Here is a 24,202-nt window from a genome sequence, read left to right on the forward strand (position 1 = left end):
TTGGATACTTAAGTACAATTGAAGGCAAAAGCTTTTGTACTTTTACTCAAATGAAAGTTTAAAGGGACCACTTTTAGTTTTACATTTAAATCCTTATAATCAACACAATATTAATTTAGTTTTTCTTCTGGCATGCTGATCTACGGAAGTCCTGAGAGGCCATGCATTATATATATATATATTTTTTGCGATCTTGACATAACAAACATTGTTTTGTCGTGAACAGTACTTTTTTCAGTGTATTTGGCTTAAGGGCATGCTCTAGAGACATCATGGATAACGATAACCATTTGCAATAACGGGCGCGTCTGTACCTATTATATAAAAATAATATCCATATTTTATTGGGTGTATTTATCCACAAAATCATGGTACAAATAAACAGAATTCAAATACTGTATATGTGTTTAATATACATTAGTGGCGCGCTGAGAAACAAAAAAAAAGAGGGCTTGTAGTCTGTGACGTCACATCCGGGCACCTTTAGATCATCAACAGCTGGGACGCACATCACCACACGGAAACACAGGTTCGTGCGCGTTTATATCCCTCCTATTTATTTGTAAAATCGGCTACGGTTAATAAGTACACGGCCGTGCTTTGAGTACAGACTGAATAAAAATATACACGACAGAACTCTCTAAATCCGGAAGCTAAATCCGCTAGCAATTTCGGCTAATTTCTTGTGGCTTGTTGGCAGGCAGGTCTTCTTTTTCCATGCGTATTCCTACAAACCCCGCCTTCTGCACTTTGATTGGCTGGGAGCGCTCTGTTTCTTAGACGTGATTGGCAAATTTTCAACACACGCGAGGGGAAGAGTGATTCATAGCCAATCAGAGTCAATCCTGATTTAGGAGGCGGGATCTGTTGGAATGCGGGTGAGGGCAAATTAACGAGATATATGTCCAGTGAAAAAAGATTGTTTTTATTTTGATATTTTTGTTTAAATTAGTCTTGCTTATAATAAGAGTTGTAGTATTAAAAACCTTTTAAAGGTGTCTAAAAAAACAGAATAAAAACAATTGTTACTTTTGTCTCTGTTAAGATTTACTTAAACATATTACTGTTAAGGGTCTTAATTATTATAATATACAAGTGTATTTTAAGTCAAGTGTGTAGGTAAATACACATGCATACATACACAAATGTGCATCTATCTATCTATCTATCTATCTATCTATCTATCTATCTATCTATCTATCTATCTATCTATCTATCTATCTATCTATCTATCATCGTAAGATTTAGTTAAACATATATACATATTATATGTTTCTTATAATCTCACAAAAGTGAGTGCACCCCTCACATTTCAGCAACATTTTAGTGTTTCTTCTCAAGGGACAATACTATAGAAATGAATCTTGGATATATTTTAAAGTTGTCATTGTGCAGCAGTATAGATTTACTGTTCTCTAAAATAACTCAACATACAGCCATTATTGTATAAATAACTGGCAACAAAAGTGAGTACACCTTAAGTAAGCAATACGTTGTGTAACCGTGCAAATCCACATGTCCAATTCATTATGTTCATGTTTTTGTCTGCTTGACAGGACAAAACAAATTTGTGTATCTTGTATTAAAGCAGTTAAAATGTTGTGTTTTGAGTACAATTCTCTCATACTGACCACTGGATTATCAACATGGCACCTCATGGTAAAGACTCTCTGAGGATTTGAGAAATAGAATTGTTGCTCTTCACAAAGATGCCGAGGCTTTAAGAAGATCTGTAACACCATGAAACTGATTCACAGTACAGCAGTCAGGGTCATACAGAGGTTTTCCAGGACGGGTTCCACTCGGAACAGACCTCTCAAGGGTTTATCAAAGAAGTGCGTCAGGTACAAAAGTTGGTTTAAAAAAAACCCAGATGCATGAGTGCTACAGCATTGCTTTAGAGGTTCCAGAAGCAGAAGGTCCGCTCGTCAGTGCTCAGACCATTCGCCGCACACTGCAACAAGTCAGTTTGAATTGATGTAGTCCCAGAAGGAAGGCATTTCTGAAGCTGACTCACAAGAAAGCCCGCAAACTGTTTGCTGAAGGCAACTTGTTCAAAAACATGAATTACTGGAACCATGTCCTGTGGTCTGATGAGACTAAGATAAACTTGTTTGGCTCAGATGGTGTCCAGCATGTGTGGTGACACCCTGTTGAGGAGTGCCAAGAAAATTGTCTTTTGCCTACAATATATTGACACTTTGGACACAGATTTGACATGTTTACTTAGGGTGTACTCAATTTTGTTGCCTGTTAATTTGACAAAAATGACAGTAATTTTTAGAGGACAGTAAATCTTTCTATTGTATTGTCCCTTAACTTACTTAGACTTAGAGACTTTATTGCCATTGTAGAGTTTGGTAGCTCTCTCAGACCTTCAGCAATAAGAACATGTAAGAATAAACAAAAGATAATTGCAGTTAAATATAATATTATTGTGAAGATATACTACAATAGTACATTTCAGTACAAGGGTGTATTTACTTTTGTGAGACACTGAGTGTGTGTGTGTATGTGTGTGTGTGTGTGTACCCTATACGCCTTGTGACTGTAGCTCCAGATGATCCTCTGCTGGAGAGAGAGTGTGAGCCTCCCTCTACTGAACACTTCTTCGACATCAGTCAGTGATGATTCCCTGCTGCGACTTCTTTTCACGCTACACCCACCATCACCTGGTCGCCTTCCTCCTCACCTTTTTTAGGTAGGCTGAATGCTCTCCATTGCATTGTTACTTAATCTTGCAGCTAATGCTCATATTTAGATAAACGTTATATTCGATACTAGTAGACTCAACAAAAATGTAGAATACACTGGATCTTGGAAAATGCTCATATAACCAAATTAGTATTCTGGAATGTACTATCATTAAAATATGTCTAAAATGCAATATTTTTAATGTAGGTTTGGCTTTCATGTAGTTTTTAATCTATAGGTTTGAGCCAGACTATATTTTGAATATATCTTCTCTCCTTTTCTTTTACACAGTCTTTCCCAGTATGAATACTTTTTAAAAAATCTGATTCATGGAGCAATAGCCAGACATTTCTGCAGTTTTTTTATAGTCTCCTTTTAATGAAAGACTTTCTTTAATATAAACTCATCATTGTTTTTTTTGTTTTTTTTTATTTTCCACCACACACAGCTATGTGTTGCTGCACGCTTCACGCAAAACTTTCAGCAATGTGAAAGTGAGCATCTCTGCACAGTGGACCCCTTCAGTGCAGAATGGCAGCTCTCCTGCTTTTTCCCCTGGGGAGGTAGGAACACACTGCGGCTTTATGTTCCAGCATGAGGCTAATGAAAGGCTAAGACCAAACCCTTGTGTACTCATAGAAAAAGTTACATAGATGTATTTAGGCATATAGAATGTGTTAAAATTCAACTTGGTAGCATAAGAAAACTTGAAAGTTCTTTGCATATAAAGAAAAGTTACAAACACATACACAAAATTGGGAGCTTTGAAAACACTGATTACTGAAATCTTCTTCATGAAACTACTACCTTCAGTCTCATTGTGCCTTAAATGACCTTGTTGTCAGGACATGTGGCTGTGTCTAGGTAATAAAAAAAAAAACAACCTTAAAAAAAAGATAAGATAAAAAAAATAGCAATTTGAACCACTGTTAGCTGGTTAGTTCCATGCAGGATGTTTGAACAGCAAACCAATAACATTATAAAACTGCTAAAAATGGAGAAGAATTCTACTTTTTGTTTTTGTTCTTTATATAAGCTCATATGTGAAACAAGTAAATGCAGTGAACGAGCACAATCAAAAGGGTTGATTGTCATGGCCATGGCATGTAGTACACAAGTATATATGCTGTAAATATACAGTCAAAATCTATATTTTGTGAGGCAGTGTTGTTGTTTTTTTGTGCCCTGGTCTTGTCTGATTGCCAACAGACGTGGGAAGAGAATCGGCTGTTTGCAGATGCTGAGGAGGCCACACTGTTCCTCGGTGCCCTGGACACCATATTTCTCTTCTCTTATGCCGTGGTGAGTGAACATAAAAAGAGTTCATTTGGGGACGTTGGATCTAAATGATTAGATCAACTCACAAGGCCAATAGTTTCAATTCAATTAGTTTTAAATAAAACATCCAAAAAAGGGTTTCAAAGACCACGTAGTGTAAAGCTGCACAATTAGTAGTTTTATATAGGGTTTTTGAAGACAAAGTAAGCAATTAAACAAGACACAGGGAAATTAATATACAAGCAATGATATCTGAGCATTCAGAGTGCTGTGGTGTAAATAATAAACCTTGTAATTAGAATAAATAAAATGAAAAAATACAAATAAATTTTATGACACCGATTTGTACTTTGGACAGAATTTCTAATGTACAGGATAAAAGAAAGGTCTGTTAATTCTGATCAATTGCAGTTTGCAATTTATTTGCAATGAACATATTTTGTTGTAAAATGTAATGAATAATAATAAAGTAATTGTGAATGTGCAAAATATACTAATCAGTACTTCTGTCCCGCTCTATGTATGATAATTAATTAAATAATATAAAAATGTATCTCATATATATGGATGTATAGGGAGATCCATTACTTACTACTACTTGAATACAACATTGAATAACAACCAACATAATAATGTCACAAGTGTAGTGTGGTACACCACTACTTCCAGTGTCACAGTGCCATAAACAAACACACATCCTGCCCCTGTTGTCTCACTGCATGTATTTTTGTAATGCACAGAAACACAAGCATGAACATGTAGAGAAACAGAAGCATGTTAGTTCAGTCCTTTTTTTGACAAATTCACTGTACTTATGCTCTGTACTGACTCTCTTGTGCAAGTTGAAAATATGTAAAGCTGACCGCAGTGTTCGGTAACACTTAAATCTAAGGATTCATGTTGTGTTTTCTTTTAACAGGGTTTGTACATCAGCGGGATTATAGGTGACCGACTGGACCTTCGTTATGTTCTCTCCTTCGGGCTGTGTGGATCAGCTGTGGTGGTACAGTAATGTATTCTTGAAGTTGTTTACAGAAAATTGTAAATTATTAATGGAAAGCCATTATGAAGTTCAAGGTTAATGAAATGTTATAAAATACAGATCTCTCTCCCTCTCTCTCCCTCTTTATAGGAGTTTGTTTTTGGCACTCTGACAGAATGGCTGCATTTTTATAACGTGTATTTCTACTGCTCTCTGTGGGTGCTAAATGGCCTGTTGCAGTCTACAGTGTGGCCCTGTGTGGTGGCTGTCATGGGCAACTGGTTTGGCAAATCTGGGTGTGTGTCAGTGTGACGTTTCTTTTCTTTTTTGATACACTATATTAGCAACAGGACAATTTAAAATGTTAGTTAACTTTCCAAAGTCTGTGATAAAACATTTCTTTAATATACTGTATATTTTAAAATTGTAGTGTAAAGTTGTATTAATATATTTGTCCCATGTTCATGACATATGTAAGACGTATTTTTCTGCAGTTTGAAAGTTTGTATATACTGAATGTAGTGTAAATGAACAGCACAAAAAAGTAGCATATGCTGTGTATGCAGTTTTTTACATTATAGAATTTGTGCTTTTTCACATATGTGGGCACAATTTGAAAAACAATTAATAATTAGCAAACTACAGTACTGTGGGATTTGCCCGTAAATCATTGTCTGAGTGCTGAGCTAACAGCAATCCTCTAGACATAATGCCATAAACAACATCTCAGGTACTGTGCTGCTCATATGCCATCACATGAACTGTAAATTGTATGAATTCTTATTTACAGAGCAAACCTACAGTATTCACGCCCCTTGAACCTTTTCACATTATATTGTGTTACACTTTGGAATTTAAAGAGGAGGAGCTCAGTACTTGGGTACTTATCATCAGTAGATTATTTAAGTAATGTAGTCTGCTTCAGTATACAGGTTTTCCAAAGAACACACATTTGTGAAAATAATACACAAAACTGTATTTGGTTTAAAATCCCCCTTTATTCCCTGTATGTATAAACAGTTTTGTAAAATAATGAGTAAACTACAACATGCTTTACAACATTATTTTCTTTCTATCGTTGCTGATAGCGATAACTATGTCCTTGCCTTGTTGTCTCAAATTATGATTGTCTTTAATAACATACTCTGTTTGTTCTTTGACCTTGAGCATTAACTTTACTTCTAGAGAAGTTAAATAAAGAGGATCTGTTCTGCGTCCTTCTTACTGTTAATAGTACAATTTAGCTTATATTGTAAAATTTTAGTGAAGGACCCCACTTACACAAATGTAATGAATCTTTCATTTCAGTGTATAACAAGTTTGTTTGTGTGTTTGTTAGCCGAGGCTTTGTGTTCGGCTTGTGGAGTGCGTGTGCATCAGTGGGGAATATTCTAGGAGCATTCCTGGCCTCCAGTGTTCTGAAGTATGGTTATGAGGTTAGTAAACTATAGCACATTGTTCATTCACTTGCTTCTGCATCTTTATATATAAAAAATATGCGAACATAGTTTTTACTTTATTTAGACCTGTACATTTAACTATATAATCAGCCAATTATGTAGCAGCAGGGTAGTGCATAAAACCACACACAAACAGGCCAAGAGCTTCAGTTCGTGCTCATGCCAAACATCATATCTCTAATTTTATACAGTGAAAGATCTGCAGGTAAACAAACCATATTAATGATAATAGTCAGACTGATTTGCATTGATAGGAGTGGTCTTCTGCCTTCTTGTCAACCATGAACTGAAATCTTAGTCAGGCACTAGAGAATTTTGAGTATTACTTTAGCTGTAGAATTTAAAATGTTCTTTTAAAACAGGAAGAAATAATAGTGTGTGTTTGTTCTCAGTACGCTTTCCTGGTGACATCAGTGGTGCAGTTTGCAGGTGGGGTAGTCGTGTTTTTCGGTCTGCTTACATCCCCAAAGGAAGTGGGTGAGTTTCAGAAGGAGGCTGCATTTTTTTCACTTTCTTTGCACGTACCTTTAAGAAGCCACCACCTGTACCACAGTTTTAGACATGAAACTGCATTTTATTAGCGTGTTTTTTGCTCACTTTGTCATAGAATGTAAACTTTTGTCAGTTTTGGAAAGAATTAACACTTAATATCTTTCTTTTTTTTTTCTATGTGGATACTTAAGTTTGTTTCAGTACAGGAAACCTTTACAAATAACTCTTAAGCTTAATTTACATTAAATTTAAATAAAATATTACATATTTAAAAATTATGAAAATATTTTATGTATTAATACCTTTATTTGGTCAGTCACAACTTACTTTAAAATAATTTCAAACTGACCTCTTTGACCAAGACAAACAAGGAAATTCTTGATTATTTAGGCATTCAGGTTACACAATTGTAATTCTATATGCTGCGATAAATGACAGCAACATTACTGCAAGTTAAAGAAGCAAATTCCGAAAAAAAAAAAAAAAAAAAAACGTGGCTGTTGAAACACATTTGGGTTGAGGGATGACTTGTACATAAAATTATTAAATGAAACTATAGATTGCATACTTTTAAGTCTCGCAATTTCTTGGGCAATGTGCCTGGAAAGCTTTCAAAGTATAAATGTCATTAATAATGATTATATATGATTGAGCCCTCGTCTTATCTCTGTTTGATTGTGTTATACTGAATATAGTGTGTGTGTGTGTGATATTTTTCTCCCAGGTCTGAGTGAAGGACCTGTAACAGGTCTAACAACAGTGGAGAGAGACACGGACAGTCATCAGCCACTTATGAGTGATGATGAGGATGATAAGGATGAAGTGGTGTATGACGGAGGATACTATTCTATACAAGAGCAGGATGATGAGCCTGAGCCCCAAACCAAAGCCATTGGCTTTTTCCAAGCTTTCTGTTTACCAGGAGTTTTACCTGTAGGTCAAATTCTTAATTTTATTATCCTGAATTGAACTTTGATTTACAGCTCTTTTTTCAACATGTACATTTTGATATTTTGATAGTTTAGTAAAAAGATACGTAACAGCATGCTTTGTTTTGCTTTCGCTTAGGGCAACTCCACCTTTGTTTTTTTGGCATTTTTAAATGAATTTGGCATCGTCCGAGTGTGCTGCAAATAAGGCCGATTATTGAGCAAGGGCATCTGACACGTGTGTACGTTCCGTGCTTGCGTGAGAAAACATAACTCATACCAGCAGGTGGCAGTAGTCTGTATTCGGCATCCAAACAGGGAGTTTTACGTTTACACCTGCTGCAAACTTTAGTAAGGGAATCCTGTAACTTTTTCCAATCATGTCTGCTAGATTGCAAAGACAGGAATAAGAATGACAACAAGCGTGTCTTTTTTTTTTTTTTTTTTTTGGTGCTCGTTTTCTAAGCTAATTAGCCAATCGGTGGTCTCTTTGTTGTCGACGAGCTCGGCTGCTGATTCGACAAGCAGAAATTCTGGTGCCGAAAAAAACTAAAGCCGACCGACAGTCGGAACCCCACTGACATTTAGGGGAGGCTCGGTTACCAAAACCTGGTAACAAGTCCACTGATTGGAGAGGCTTGTGTTATTCAATAAATGTTAAAATTATTTACAAATATATATATATATATATATAATTTTATAATAAAAATAATACATTTTCTGTATTACGTTTTTATTATTGGCGAAAAAAATCTGCATTATATATCGGCCATCAGCTGTCCTGATTTCTAAATATCGGCATCGGCCACAGAAAAACTCATTTCGGTCGACCTCTAGTCAGCATATGTAAAGGTGATCGAGACAGTGAACAAACAGCATATTGGTGTAATAAGTATCTTTGCTGCAAACATATTTTGTTTTGCTGCTACAGGATGCACATTTGCAAAGTTTTAAATCAGGGGTGCACACACTTTTTCAGCATGCGAGCTATTTATAAAATGACCGTCAAAATGATCTACTTACTATAAAAATGCATAAATAAATATCTATTTTTTTAATGTTATGCGATCTACCCACACTACCTTTTGCGATCGACCGGTAGATTGTGATCGATGTATTGGGCATCCCTGTTTTAAATGATATTAATTGTTATCTAATTGACTAGTGAGTTGAATCTGTCATAAGAATATATATATATGACAAAATATATAAATATATAGAGCTTTTAACAATAGACATTGTCACAAAGCAAACTTAAAGAAATCTAAAAGTATATTTAGAGTTGTAATGAGCAAGGAAGAAGCTACAGTGGCAAAAAAGTTTCCTGACATGATTTGAGGAAGAAAACTTGAGAGGAAGCCTCAAAAGACATCCTCTTTATGTGACACCAGATAGTGAGATTATCCACTGTACATTTGTAAGAGTGTAAAGATAAACCATACCAAATATGCTTTAGAAAACGAGAACTGAAGCTTTTTGAAGAATTGAAATTACTTTCATTTCTGGGTGTATAGTCAATAATTATGCAGTTGTGATTTTTTTTCCCTTTTTCTGCTCTGACAGTACTCTCTTTCCTACGCCTGCCTGAAACTGGTGAACTACTCTTTCTTCTTTTGGCTGCCATTTTATCTGAGCAACAACTTTGGGTGGAAAGAAGCAGAAGCAGACCGGCTGTCTGTGTGGTATGACGTTGGCGGAATCATCGGTGAGTGGCAGTGTGAATACACTTTATGAGGATTATATCCACTGCCTCTGTTTGCATCGGACTGCGTAATACAATCCTTTTGACATCGAATTTCCTAACAAAAAATAGAAATCCTGTTCACTTTAATAACTCACTTATAAATGTTGTTACCAGTTTAAACACAGAGAGAAACACACATTTACATACCAGGCTGGTACCAGTTAATTTCAAAGTCTTTGCTCTGTAAAAGTCCCATCATTGAAAATACAAATTATTCAGACTCAAAGACTATCTATATGTGCACGCACACGTGCTCGCTCGCATGCACGCACGCACACACACACACACACTTTTTGAGAAAAGAAACTTGCTGCGGATTTCTGTTATAGGTGCGATTTGAGTAAGCAGTTTTCTGTTATTTTCTCAGAACAGTGAAACGAGTGAAAATTCTTTTAAAATGAAATGATAATCATGTGTATGCTACAGATGTGGTAGATAGACAGATAAAAAGTACACTGAAAACACTGGAGTACCCCTTTAAAATGAAATACATTACCCTGTATAGTTCAGGGTCAATGTTAAGGAAAAAGCAGAAGTTAATTATGCATAATTTTATAAGCACTTCAGTTAGCAAATATTAAGCTTTATTTGTTTTCAGTATACTTATATTTATTGTATATTTTAAATCTTGTGTAGTATAAAAAATTACCCTGAAAAAAGTACCCATTAGAATTATTTTTGCCAATGAAATATTATTATTGTTGTTTATATTCATTGTATTCAACTTCTGTGACCTTTGCAATCCTAAAAATGCATTTATATATATTCATATATTATTGCACCTTCTTTATCTCAGGAGGAACACTGCAGGGTCTCATCTCTGATTTCCTGGGGAAAAGAGCTCCTGTCCTATGCATTAGTTTGCTGCTAGCTATGGGATCTCTGGTGGGATACAGCCGTGAGTCTGGACTGCAGCATTTAGTCATATATGCACACACATGAGTCATCTTTATAGAGTCAATGACTGCTGTAAACATATTGCTCACTATTTTCTTTTCCTTATTTAGACTCTCCGAATGACCAGATTGTGAATGGAGTGCTTTTAGCAACTACAGGTGAGAGAGAAATATAGTGTTTAGTACATTCATTGCTATCTTATCTCAGCTCGCCTTGTTTGCTTTGTGTGTATTTTCACAGTTTGATTAGTTATAATCAAGTGTTTACACGGTCACTGTACTTTACACAGATGACAATGGAAAAAATATCAAAATGTTTATCTGAGATGATTGGCCGATTAGATAACTGCACAATGTGCCGGAACATGTGTATATATACACAAAGAGAGTAATATATGCCAGTGAGGGTTTTTCCTAAATTTGTAAACATTGTAATGGTTGTGAAGGTGGAGGTACAGTAGGTAGGTCTACCATATAACCGTATAAAAAATACTGTGGCATCACATGTGATTGGGGTGCATACAAAAGAGAAACACAGCTCAGGAAAATATGTATACAGAACTATATACTGTATAAATATCCAATATGTAATTAGTACTGTGCTTATTATATTCATACTACAGTTAATAATATATTATATAAGCTCAAGTAAGCGTAATGGGTAGAAAACATATGATGATGAGAGAACATTTTTACCATAGCTGTTTCCTGTTGAGTAAAGCAAAATGTTTTCTCTTCAGGTTTCTTCATTGGTGGTCCGTCGAACATGATAAGCTCAGCGATTTCAGCAGATCTGGGTCGGCAGGAAGCTCTGCAGGGGAGTCAGGCGGCTCTAGCCACTGTCACAGGCATAGTGGATGGAACTGGTAGCATCGGGGCCGCTGGAGGACAGGTGGGATTTGACACTAATTTGCTTACTTCTTAACCTAGACATTTTTTGTGATTTTCCCCATCTGAGGACAATATCTAGTTCAGCCTTCTAACTATTACTGGTCAGAAAGGCATATTCAGTCTCATAAACATCATATATATAAAATCTCAGACAAACGTATTTAATATGTAGGTAGATGTTAATGTATAAAATAATCGTTCTGATGGCACATAACTAACATAACCCTTATCTATTTTTAGTACCTGGTATCACTCATTGAGAGCAAACTAGGATGGATGTGGGTCTTCTACTTCTTCATATTGATGGTAAGATTTCTCTCAGAGGTTAATTCTCTGATCTGATCATCTACATGCTTGTTTGATATCTTGGTTGTGGTTTTTTCTTCTCTATAGACAGGATTCAGCATCGTATTCATCATACCTCTTATCGTAAAAGAGGTACGCTCCATGTGCAGAGACAGTCAAGCAAGGACACACCAGCTGTGAACATGTAGCGCTGTTTATAACATCTCGTCTTGTCTGAGTTTATATGAAGAAGGTGGAGAGTGTATCAGCTAAGATGTCCAGTTTTCCTCTCCGTTCTTTTTTTGTTTTTTTGTTTTTTTTAAAGCTGCTTTTTATGTAGAATAATGGTGTTTTAGATGATTAGTTCTTGATTCTATCAGTGCCATTGGCATTTATATAATAATAAAATGCCAAGGACAGCAACTAGCAATTGTGAAAAATCATCCAGACAATCATCATAACTAATCTGTTGACAATAGACTTGAACATTTATTATTGTCTAATCTTAACTATAAAAATGTATGTAATGTAGACAAAATGTTAGACCAGTGCAACTCATACTGCAGAACTGAGTGCACAAGTGATATGATTATTATGTGATCTTCAAGTTAATTGAAGTGTTCATATAAACAGTACGTCCATCCAGGACTGCTAGAGGTGTAGTAACCTTGCATTGATGAACACTAAATTAAGTTCTAACAATGTGTGCGTCTGTTCTCGCATCTAACGATTTTTAGCCAGGGCTCCAAACCAGGTCAAGGAATTAAAACGAATGCTATTTAACAAGTAATACAAACACTACTGACAATGTAATTATGCAGAATGGTGCAAACTTCCTTTATGAGACCTGGCTCAGGCACTAACATTTCGATACTACACCAGGCTTGCAGTTTGTGTCCATTGCTAATGTGAGTGTCAGGTATCAAATTTGACCAACAAAATACAACCCCAGTTCCAACAAAGTTGGGAGAGGCAGAGGGTCTCAGAAGTAAAGATGGGCAGAGCGTCACCAATCTGAGACTGTGTCCATAAATTGTTCATAACAATGTTTCTCAACACATAATTGCAAAAAAACAGTTGTATATCTAATCATTTACAATATGTAATATCAAAAGTTTCAAAGAATGTGGAGAAATTTCAAATATTGAAATCAATATTGGATGTCCCTGATCTTCGGCTAAGGTGGCACTGCATTTAAAAGTGATGAGATTCTGTGGTGGAAATCACTGCATGGCCTCATTAACACCTCCAGAAATCATTGTTTCTGAACACAATTTGCCATGTCATCCACAAATGCAAGTTAAATCTCTATCATGCAAAGTCATGTGTAAACATGATCCAGAAACGTCACCAAAGCTCATTTTAAATGTACTGAGGCAATTTTAAAAACTGTTCAATGGTCTAACAAATTAAATTGTAATTTTTTTTTTTTTAAACCTCGGACACCACCAGAGGAGAGCTCTTATCAGCGCTCAGTTGAAAAAAATCAGCACCTCTGCTTTTTAAGGAAGGCCTTGCATATTTGAACAAGACAATGCTAACTGCATACTACATCTGTTACAATAGCATGACTTTATAGTAGAAGAGTTCAGGTGCTGAACTGGACTGCATGCAGTCTAGACAATTTGAAAACATTGGGCGCATTTTGAAATGAAAAATACAACAAAGGACACCCAGAACTGTTGAGCAGCTGGAATCCTGTATCAGATGCATATGGAACAACATTCCTCTCCCAAAACTTAGTTTCCAGATATATACGTACAGAATATGTGACGCTTCACAGCCATCAAATATAAAATTACCTTAATTGTTCCTTAAACTGGTAAACATTCTAAGTTTAAACATTTGATTTGTTTTTATTTGTTGTTTTATTGTGCATAGAATATAGTTTTCTTTTACATTTTGCACAGTGTCCCAAAGTTTTGGAATTGGGGTTGTACAAACAGCCAACAAATAGGAAACTTTGAGCATATGTTTAAAGTGCCTTTATTTCATTCTGTATTTTGATCTTGAAAACAATCTGAGCTTTGTGATCTTAGAAGTTATTTCTCTAAAAATACAAAGGACTTGGCCTATAAAAGACATTTATTTAGTGTATATAATATTTTTTTAATCAATATATAGTGAGATTAATGATTATGAAGAAAATGTATATGTGGTCTAATTTGAACTATATTTTGCTTAAAAGCATATTAATTCATCTTTTTTAATAATTTGATTTGAATGGCTGCTATAGGTGCAGGGCATATCATCGATGTACTCTCTGTGGAAGTTACATTATTATGTCATTCCAGATTTTAAAAAGATTTGTTTGTTGAACCTGACATTGTTCCAAATGGGATTTCTTTTAGCTGTATTTATTGTCAAAAAAATGTAGTGTAGTGTTAAAGATACTAAAGGTACTATGTAGGTTTATGTCAAGGATTTGACCACTCATTGTTCTGCTTTATGTATTACCCAGAGGGATACATTCAGTTGCTAGTTTATAAGATTGACCTGCCTTGCATCTTACACTACATGGCCTTTTTTTTTTTTTTATCTCACATACATGTAATGTAAGTCTATTTAAATAATGTAATAACTGACTGTAGCCTGTATGTCACAGCACAATTTGTTTTTACTGAGTGGAAAAAGACCTCGACAGGATATCTGAGACTCCTATTGTTTGGGGTGTGTAACATTCTCAGCATAGCAGTGACACTGACCTGAATATATTTGTGCACCTGTTACACTACAATCTACTAATACTCGGAACGATTCACCATTCGAATGATATCAGTTCTGGTCCCATGGTGGTTTCTTTCCAGAGCTCCAGTTACTCACAAAATACACCTGTGTGGTTGATTTATTTAAACTGGCAACTGTTTGAATATTTGCATCTGTGAAGCAAATATTTAAAAGAAATGTGTTATCTGTTGTATGTTGTGCACAGTGATAAATATTTTTAATGTATTTTTAATGCTTCATTTTTTTTTTATTTTATTGTTTAAATACATAATCTGTGTATGTGATGTCATCTGTCCAATATCTTATGACCAAAATATTTAAAATTTTATATTTGCTTACATGTTTGTGTGAACATCTTAAACTGTTGAATACAGGTTGATTCAACACATTCTGTAACTGGAACTTTTTCAGATTTTTGTAAAATGCTATTAGTACTTTCTTTACTGCGCATTTGTGCTTTATAATTTCGTAGTGCATGCCCTTAGATTTGTTCCTATTTAATGAAACAAAAAGGCATCACTATCACATGGTGCAGGTGTGATTTTCTTAGATCTAATGCAAGCTCAACTTGATGTTATGCATTTATTGTTGAAATCAGGCTCAGGTTCTTTAGTCAAGTGTTGTGATGAGGGAGTAGAGCTGCAGTTTTATTATAATAGCAATTTTTTTAAATGTGAAAGGTTTTACTGAATATGGATGTTTCACATTTGCACTTCAAATAGAAATGCCTCAACATTTCTCTTTTATTTGTATGTTTACATGTTTTTCTTTTCTTTTTACAATGAATGCAATCTTGATTCAGATAAATAATGCATTTAAACTCATGCAAACACTTTGTATATAAACACTTGCCAACAAATGTCATCTTGATACAAACAAAATCATATCACTATAAATGTCAAATCATTGTTTACATTATATTAAAAATAATTATATTACTGAGCTTGTAGTGTAAATGAATGATTTTTACTCTCAAAAGTCTCAATATAATTCTGGAATTGTTTACTTTCAATGTTGCCTCTTAAAGAGACCACATGGGCAGTGACTATTTAGAAATATCCACAATAAAAATACTGTTAAAATGCAGTAAAATACATTATTTTACAATACATTATAAAAGATAATGAGAATATAGAGAAAATTATTATTATTAAAACTTTTTTTAAATATTTTTTTTAGTAGTTCTATCTATCTATCTATCTATCTATCTATCTATCTCTATCTATCTATCTATCTATCTATCTATCTATCTATCTATCTATCTATCTATCTATCTATCTATCTATCTATCTATCTATCTATCTATCTATCTATCTATCTATCTATCTACAGTGAGGAAAAGAAGTATTTGAACACCCTGCTATTTTGCAAGTTCTCCCACTTAGAAATCATGGAGGGGTCTGAAATTGTCATCGTAGGTGCATGTCCACTGTGAGAGACATAATCTAAAAAAAAAAAAATCCAGAAATCACAATATATGATTTTTAAACTATTTATTTGTATGATACAGCTGCAAATAAGTATTTGAACACCTGAGAAAGTCAATGTTAATATTTGGTACAGTAGCCTTTGTTTGCAATTAACTTTTTTTGCCCACTCCTCCACACAGATCTTCTCTAGATCAGTCAGGTTTCTGGCCTGTCGCTGAGAAACACGGAGTTTGAGCTCCCTCCAAAGAGTCTCTATTGGGTTTAGGTCTGGAGACTGGCTAGGCCACGCCAGAACCTTGATATGCTTCTTACAGAGCCACTCCTTGGTTATCCTGGCTGTGTGCTTCGGGTCATTGTCATGTTGGAAGACCCAGCCTCGACCCATCTTCAATGCTCTAACTGAGGGAAGGAGGTTGTTCCCCAAAATTTTGCAATACATGGCCCTGGTCATCCTCTCCTTAATACAGTGCAGTCACCCTGTCCCATGTGCAGAAAAACACCCCCAAAGCATGATGCTACCACCCCTATGCTTCACAGTAGGGATGGTGTTCTTGGGATGGTACTCATCATTCTTCTTCCTCCAAACACGTTTAGTGGAATTATGACCCAAAAGTTCTATTTTGGTCTCATCTGACCACATGACTTTCTCCCATGACTCCTCTGGATCATCCAAATGGTCATTGGCAAACTTAAGACGTGCCTGGACATGTGCTGGTTTAAGCAGGGGAACCTTCCGTGCCATGCATGATTTCAAACCATGACGTCTTAGTGTATTACCAACAGTAACCTTGGAAACGGTGGTCCCAGCTCTTTTCAGGTCATTGACCAGCTCCTCCAGTGTAGTTCTGGGCTGATTTCTCACCTTAGTATCATTGAGACCCCACGAGGTGAGATCTTGCATGGAGCCCCAGTCTGAGGGAGATTGACAGTCATGTTTAGCTTTTTCCATTTTCTAATGATTGCTCCAACAGTGGACCTTTTTTCACCAAGCTGCTTGCCAATTTCCCCGTAGCCCTTTCCAGCCTTGTGGAGGTGTACAATTTTGTCTCTAGTGTCTTTGGACAGCTCTTTGGTCTTGGCCATGTTAGTAGTTGGATTCTTACTGATTGTATGGGGTGGACAGGTGTCTTTATGCAGCTAACGACCTCAAACAGGTGCATCTAATTTAGGATAATAAATGTAGTGGAGGTGGACATTTTAAAGGCAGACTAACAGGTCTTTGAGGGTCAGAATTCTAGCCGATAGACAGGTGTTCAAATACTTATTTACAGCTGAATCATACAAATAAGTAGTTTAGAAATCATGTGATTTCTGGATTTTTTTTTTTTTTTAGATTATGTCTCTCACAGTGGACATGCACTTACAATGACAATTTCAGACCCCTTCATGATTTCTAAGTGGGAGAACTTGCAAAATAGCAGGGTGTTCAAATACTTCTATCTATCTATCTATCTATCTATCTATCTATCTATCTATCTATCTATCTATCTATCTATCTATCTATCTATCTATCTATCTATCTATCTATCTATCTATCTATCTATCTATCTATCTATCTATCTATCTATCTATCTATCGTATTTATTTTGTATTTAGTTTTTATGTATTTCAGTGGTCTTAAATTTCAAAGAATTTCCCATTTTCAAAAAAGTCACAAATTAAATTTTTTATAAACATGAATATCCTTTTATTATAATTTGTGATTTAAAGATGGCGACATATTCACAATCTCACAATACAATGAAAGAAAGAGAAACATTTGGTAGAACTGAGAAGAGTGAATCAGTTTCAGCATTTTTGGATCATAATCCATACAACTTTATTCAATATCAAACAAGCACTCTGCCCCATATAATGTATACTTTTGGCATATACAATATATAGGGTATATACCTTTATCATTTATATCAATCACTGCATAGAAAATTTTGAAAGCCAGATTTAGTATTTTTGGCAGGCTGCATTCGTACCTAAATATAAATACATGCAATTAATGTTTGTAATTAAAAGAGTAAAGTTTCTCACTGCAGAGACTTGGCCAATGTTAATTTTTATTCATGCTAACTTCTTAACATCACTGCAGGTTACCATACACTGCAACAGTAATATTGAATAGTGCAAAGCTCGTACAAAACCAGTTAGTAATCTATGAACAAAATTACCTTCCAATAAGTTAAACATATTTAAGGCTGCTCTCAAACAAAAATGATGGCTACAATGAAAAAATGGTGGTACAGCGCACACATTAAAAAATTATAGGGAGAAATGATCAAACCATTTCAGACTGAGGTGATGAGTGTAAACATGCAGTAAATTAATAGACACTGACTCAACTTTAATGTGGTAGACGATGACTAAGCACCCGGACATGATTGTGCATAACCTCCTCTGTCTTGTGTGTGTGTGGCGAATTTCGGTTTTGACCTTTGGCCAACTACTGTAGAATTTTCTGATTAAGAAGACCTAAAACAAACAGGACTTGATTAGCATAATTCTCAAAAGGTGAGCGAATCTCACAAATCTCACATATCTACAAACTCCATGTCTGTGTGCTGATTGGATCAGGAGGGTTTGTTTCTAATAAGGGAATGAAAACTTCATTGTTTCTGTGAGGTAGATGAAAACTCTTCTTCAAAAATATTAACAAACATGAAAAATAGCTGAGTGAGCTGAGTAGGACACTGTGACTCACCAGATATATTACTAAAAGAGTGTTTTATTGAAAAACTGCGCCACTGCCACAAGGCCAAAAGTGTGTTTTGTGAGTTTTTGAGTCTGGTTAAAACTAGTGGCTTTGTCCCTTTTTATTGACAGCAGTTGGTAGCTGCTTCCTTTTGACACTGTGTGGAGCTAATCTTTGGCTAGTTTCTAAAGCTGCCTTTCTAAAAATCAAACATAATGACAACATGTAAAAATTAAAACACAATTACAAACAAACTCACAGCAAACACTGTGTGAACAAACACCTGGATATACTTCCCTGCTATTTACATGCTTAGCATGGCTTTTTAAGTCTCTTATGAACAATTACAAACATAATTTTTTGGACACGATTCAGTCCGCACATAAAAACGCTACATTTTTTGATATAGTATTCAGAACCAAAACGGTTAACATAACAGAAATAAAAACTGAGATAAAATGCTACATGAACTCCAAAAAAATAAAAAAATAAAACATATACAGTCCACATAAGATGTTGTGCGTTACTGTTGTTAATACAACAGATATTCTTTGTCTATACAATTTTACTTTTAGATTTTTGTGACATATTCACAGAAGTCTTAAAGTGTAAACACCAATCGCAGAAAAGCACAACTAATGTTTATATATGTTGTTTTTTAAAAGAAGGCTATATTGATCACGTTTACAATAAAGGATGTTAAAACGAGAAAAGAAAGTCTTGTCATTTTGCCCCTTGTCTGTATGATTAATAAATCAAGTAAATGTAGGTAGTATTGTTTTTTTCTTTAAGTCGTCAGCAAGGTAACTTGTAACTTGGGTAGTTATATGTCTTCCGTTTGAGATGCTTTAACAAATTTTACACTAAATGGTGAAGTAGTGAAATGTTTACAAAGTGGACTTCAGGTATGCATTAGAGGTCAGAGGTTACATTCTTCTGAGACCTAGCTCAGTGACCATGTTGAGGTAAGAGAGATTAATTCATTAAGAATTCATCAACTTTTTTTTTTTTTTTCCCTGTGAACAATCCTGTATAACACAAACACAATGAGGCCATGGCTCAGATTTACCAGTTCAAATCTGGTTCTTTTTTATAAAATGTTTTATAATGTGAAAATAAATAAGTAGTGAGTATCATTAAGTAATATTATTCAGTTATAACATTTTCAAAGGCCTTTATACATACAAGAAGCGTAAATCAGCCAGTATCAGAACAGCAAGACTGTTTGTAACCGTTTTAAGTCTGGAGGTCAGTATTAATCCGATGTCGGTTGCGGTTGAGGTGGGGAGCGGTTTTATAACCTGCCGAGCCGTTAGGCTTTGTGCACACTAGTCAAGACCCAAATCACACTGGCATTTAGAATACAGGGGAGGAAGACAACTGTCACAACTTGAGTGTTGTCAAGTTAATTAAAGTGTTCTTTTTTTAGAGTGCATTTTTGTACTTCTTCACAGTATACTTTAAGCGTATTTAAAACTTTTTGATAACATAATCCCCATATACTACTAATGGTTATAACTGCAGGTATTGTATGTACATTTACACACATATACATATATATATATTTATATATATACACACACACACACAGTGAGGGTTTAAAAGGATCTTCAGCTGCATAAGTATCTTCTCTCTTCTTACTGCCTTGATGAGGCTTTGTAATGAAGACACCGCCTCTTCTTCACGGTGAAGAAGTCTAGAAAAGAGAAAAGGTGTTTAAAGGTTTCTAAGAAATCCTCAAAGACTTCTGCACCATAAATGCTCTGTTTTGTTAATCTTTTCATCTTGACACATGTTGCCCAGATATTTAACATTCTGCAGATCTCAACCTCCTGCTACAGCTCTGTTTAGAAGGTAAATACAAAGGATTAAATAGACTAGCAGGTTAACCCTGAGGGTTTGGAATGAAAACCTATGCAGTATACTAAGTGTTATTTAAGCCTAGTGCAAACATTCCTATTCTCAATGTTAGCAATGTACACACATAGAGTTTGACTCTTGTCTTACCTGTGATGGTAGCCTGTCTGTATTTGTCTGCTCTCTTCCCGAGCTCGGCTCCTCTGTAAGCCAGAGTTACATCAGTGCTCACAGGAACCACCAGTCTGCGCTTCTCCAACCTCATCACACAGCTGTGGTAGAAAGTTGGCACATCCTGGCACCGCACCTCCTCCCACTGCACTGAGCCAGGGGTAGGACGCTCGCCCTGGAAGTCAAAGTTCCAGCGCTGTTTGGCCACTTCTAATCTCATGCACATGAATTTGTGGAAGTCCTGCTGAAGCTGCTGGTGGTCGACCGGGCCAAAGAGGTTCCGCCGCACACCTGTGCCCCGTGGCTTAACATCCTCTTCCACTCCTTCAAGCTCTACTTGGTCATATTGAGATGAAGTTGTAGCCATTTTGCTGTGGACTAAGGAAAAACTACACACAAAAATAGAATCTCTATGAGACTGAGCCACTGTACATGGCCATATGTGGAATGTAAAGCAGAAGATGCACAAGTGTGACAAATGTCTCACATGAACTCAACAGATCAGCACAATCTGCTACTAATTAAAAACACACTCTAGGTGAAAAGACTGTGTTGAAGATTGAGAGCCGTCATGGTCTTCCTATTAAAAAAAAAAAAACTAGCTGAGGAATATTGTGGCAGCATGTTTTATGTTCTAAATGATCAACAGAATTAGAAAGTGATACCTAAAACTGCATCTGAAATTCAGCCACCCAAAAGCTGATCTCTAGCAACCTGTCCTCAATTCCCTGTTCATTCCCTGCGTGAAAAACTATAGCAGCTTTTGTAGGCTTCTTATCTAAGCTGGAATACTTATTATGGATTCTGATTTGCTTCCTTGAGGTGCGCTTTTGCCCACCAGTGCAACCGTTTACACCTTATCAGTAAAGGCTTAGTAAACTCTAAACCAAACGCTTGTAGGACGTTAAAGAGGAGTTAAAGATCAATTTGCAGCTGTTGCTTGACATGTAAGATGTTTTTGTACCCAAAGCACAAAACGGAACATACGTATATGACAAATTGCCCAATTTAGTAAATTAAATGTAAAGACATTTGAATTATTTTGGAAGCAGATACCTGCCTACATTATTACCTAAATTTACACAATGTAGGAAAGAAATAAGAGTTTGGTCACAATTTTATTTTTGGATATATTTTATAAATTGCACCTGAAATATTATTTTACATTATCTATATTTTTACATTGTATTACTTTAAGAGCAAAGATGATAATTTTACTCTTTTTGTCCACTTATAGCCACAATGTAATGTACATGCCATTATATTATACGTGTTTAATGTAAAATTGTGATATATGTCAGTTTCATTTACTTTACTTTACTTTTACTTTTTCATTTACTCGAAAATGTATATATTTACAAATTCAGACACATTCGAATACATTCTAATGCTCAAACACATTTTTCTCTAAAACTCTTTTCTTTGTTTACAATTAAAAAAAATCTCAGTTTCTAGATTACAGATATTCCGCAATTTTACAATAAAACACTTGCTAAAAAAAACCAAAACAACATTATAATTGATAATAACAGTGGTTGATTTTTTTCTTGCATAAAGTTACCAAAAAAATGCAATTTCTTCCCACTGTTTTGGTAAAAGCCTCTGAAGAGTGTGTTCACATTTAAAAGAAAAGTTATCGTCTAAAAGTATCCAAAAATTGACACCTCATTTGCATAAACGATTTTATATATTTATTTTTTAAAACCTGCAGTAATAAGAATTAATTTCATTGTCAAAAATGTCTATATATCCCTCATGAACTTGTTGAACAGCCACTTTACTTAATGTAACTCCCTGTGTGTGTGTGTGTGTGTGTGTGTGTGTGTGTGTGTGTGTGTGTGTTCTAACCATGCAGCTGGAGGGGGAAAAAGTGCTGGAGTAAAAGGATGTTTATGTAGAAAAGTGGGCGTGGTTTTACTATTGACTTCGAGGAAATGTTAGTAAAGTATGCATACTAAATTATTAGCAGAAATGGGCGTGGCCTCGAGACCGCAGCTTTACTACGAAGAAGCAGGTGGGGTGTACAATTCTACGAAAATGGGCGTGATATACATACTAACTTACTACACCATACCCTTATAAACACTGAACAAATAGACTACTACAACTATTACTAAAGATAACAATAATAATAAATACAGAAGATGAATAAAAACAGTATGGAAACCTGGAAAATGTCCAGACTGATCCACACGAATGCCTGCATTGCTCTTCATTCTTTTTTAATCTTTTATTTACAAATCAATAATACAAACACAAAAAGTGGTATATTTTGACTGGAAGATCAGCAAGACCAAGTACTTGAAACGTCGCCCTTAGAAGACGGCTGTAACAACTGTAAACAAAACAGAAGACATAAACAGATGATGCACTCACCCTTGATATGCCGTGTTCAAGCAGAAATACTCCTGGAGAAAATAGTACGCCGAACACGATCTGTGGATGAACAGATCTGTCAAGCAGAAAGCTGAAGGAAAGTGCGTCAACACGTCCACCTCCAGCTTGTTTGTTATTTTGAAGCTGAACGCGGAGAGAACCCCGCCCGCTGTGACGTCACCGCCGTTGCGAGCAACTCGAGACAACAAACAGCACGCGCCCCAGCTTGGTGTCTGTAGTCAAACGCACGACAATGCACTGATAACACAAAATTTGGCCAGGGCAGTATTGACCTCAATTAATAATAATATCATATCTATAGTTATTCGAATATCTGATACACTAAAACGCATGGAATCCAAACACTATAAATGTCACATTAATGCACAAATGCGCATTTTACCCCTTATTTCACTCACACAAGAACTTTCAGCTTTGTCGTACTTTTTGGCTTTTATTCAGATTTCCACATTGTTTGCAGACTGAAGGTTAATGCCTAAAAATCGCCATTTTGGTTTCTTCTCCAGCGCGTGACCTACTTGTTGGTGTTTTGATTGCGTCATGAGGTTGGCACTCGGCCAGCAGCTACAGTCACGTTTCTCGCAACGTGAGCCGAATTGCGCGCGCTTTCCCGCAAACCCTCATTCAAACTTTCATCTTCTTTACTACTAGTGTAGTCTCTGGGCTGGTTTACAGGGAAATGGTAAGGTTTTATATGCCAGTTTACAGTAAACCTACCCCTGATAGGGGGGGGGGGGGGGGAATACATTTACTCTTCTATTCAATACAGATAGAAAAAAGTATAACCCTATAAAAAAGTAAAATAGAGCTCTACTTTTCTTTAACCATTTTTAAACTTTATCTATATTGAATAGAATTGTAAATTTACACCCCCCCCCCCCCTAGTGTGCAGGATTTTCCATTTCTATATATAATATTCTTTGCTCTAATTCACTCACTGTGCTTTATTTTGTCAAAAGGGTATGTAAACTTTTGCACTTTTGCCTGTATACACCAACCAGGCATTGCATTATGACCACCTGCCTAATATTGTGTTAGTCACAAAACAGTCCTGACCCGCCGCACATTAACAACATTAACTTTTCAGCAATACGAGCTACAGCTCGTCTGTTGGATCGAACCACACGGGCCAGCCTTTGTTCAATGAGCCTTAGCTGCCCATGACCCTGTTGCTGGTTCCCCACTGTTTCTACCACTTTCGATAGATCCTGACCACTGCAGACCAGGAACACCCCACAAGTGCTGCAGTTTTGGAGATGCTCTGACCCTGTTGTCTAGCACAATCA

General features: G+C 35.8%; 2 protein-coding genes across 2 annotated transcripts; one reads left to right on the forward strand and one right to left on the reverse strand.

Annotated features, from left to right (window-relative positions):
- The first annotated feature begins 446 nt into the window (after positions 1-446).
- Positions 447-15,320, forward strand: slc37a3 (solute carrier family 37 member 3). Its single transcript, XM_083527785.1, has 15 exons — positions 447-529; positions 2,555-2,701; positions 3,143-3,257; positions 3,904-3,996; positions 4,892-4,975; positions 5,105-5,250; positions 6,294-6,390; positions 6,807-6,891; positions 7,631-7,839; positions 9,399-9,540; positions 10,376-10,477; positions 10,587-10,634; positions 11,216-11,367; positions 11,607-11,672; positions 11,760-15,320. The coding sequence occupies exons 2-15, from the start codon at positions 2,628-2,630 to the stop codon at positions 11,850-11,852; spliced, it is 1,506 nt and encodes a 501-aa protein (XP_083383911.1). The 5' UTR covers positions 447-529; positions 2,555-2,627; the 3' UTR covers positions 11,853-15,320.
- A 2,151-nt stretch (positions 15,321-17,471) lies between these two features.
- cdkn1d (cyclin-dependent kinase inhibitor 1D) lies at positions 17,472-23,409 on the reverse strand. Its single transcript, XM_083527787.1, has 4 exons — positions 23,315-23,409; positions 22,896-23,128; positions 20,499-20,908; positions 17,472-20,187 (listed from the first exon to the last, which is right to left on the reverse strand). The coding sequence occupies exons 3-4, from the start codon at positions 20,884-20,886 to the stop codon at positions 20,129-20,131; spliced, it is 447 nt and encodes a 148-aa protein (XP_083383913.1). The 5' UTR covers positions 20,887-20,908; positions 22,896-23,128; positions 23,315-23,409; the 3' UTR covers positions 17,472-20,128.
- Between the last annotated feature and the right edge of the window lie 793 nt (positions 23,410-24,202).

This window comes from Silurus aristotelis (genome assembly GCF_946808225.1).
Source record: "Silurus aristotelis genome assembly, chromosome: 24".
NCBI lineage: Eukaryota > Metazoa > Chordata > Actinopteri > Siluriformes > Siluridae > Silurus > Silurus aristotelis.

What these genes read in the sequence shown, in the direction of transcription:
- slc37a3 (XM_083527785.1), top strand. Translation starts at nt 2,628, where the DNA reads ATGATTCCCTGCTGCGACTTCTTTTCACGCTACACCCACCATCACCTG. An exon ending in GTTTACCAGGAGTTTTACCT is followed by an intron (nt 7,840 to 9,398) that starts GTAGGTCAAATT and finishes CTGCTCTGACAG; the next exon opens with TACTCTCTTTCCTACGCCTG. An exon ending in ATCTCTGGTGGGATACAGCC is followed by an intron (nt 10,478 to 10,586) that starts GTGAGTCTGGAC and finishes TTCCTTATTTAG; the next exon opens with ACTCTCCGAATGACCAGATT.
- cdkn1d (XM_083527787.1), bottom strand. Translation starts at nt 20,886, where the DNA reads ATGGCTACAACTTCATCTCAATATGACCAAGTAGAGCTTGAAGGAGTG. An exon ending in CAGACAGGCTACCATCACAG is followed by an intron (nt 20,188 to 20,498) that starts GTAAGACAAGAG and finishes TCTCTTTTCTAG; the next exon opens with ACTTCTTCACCGTGAAGAAG.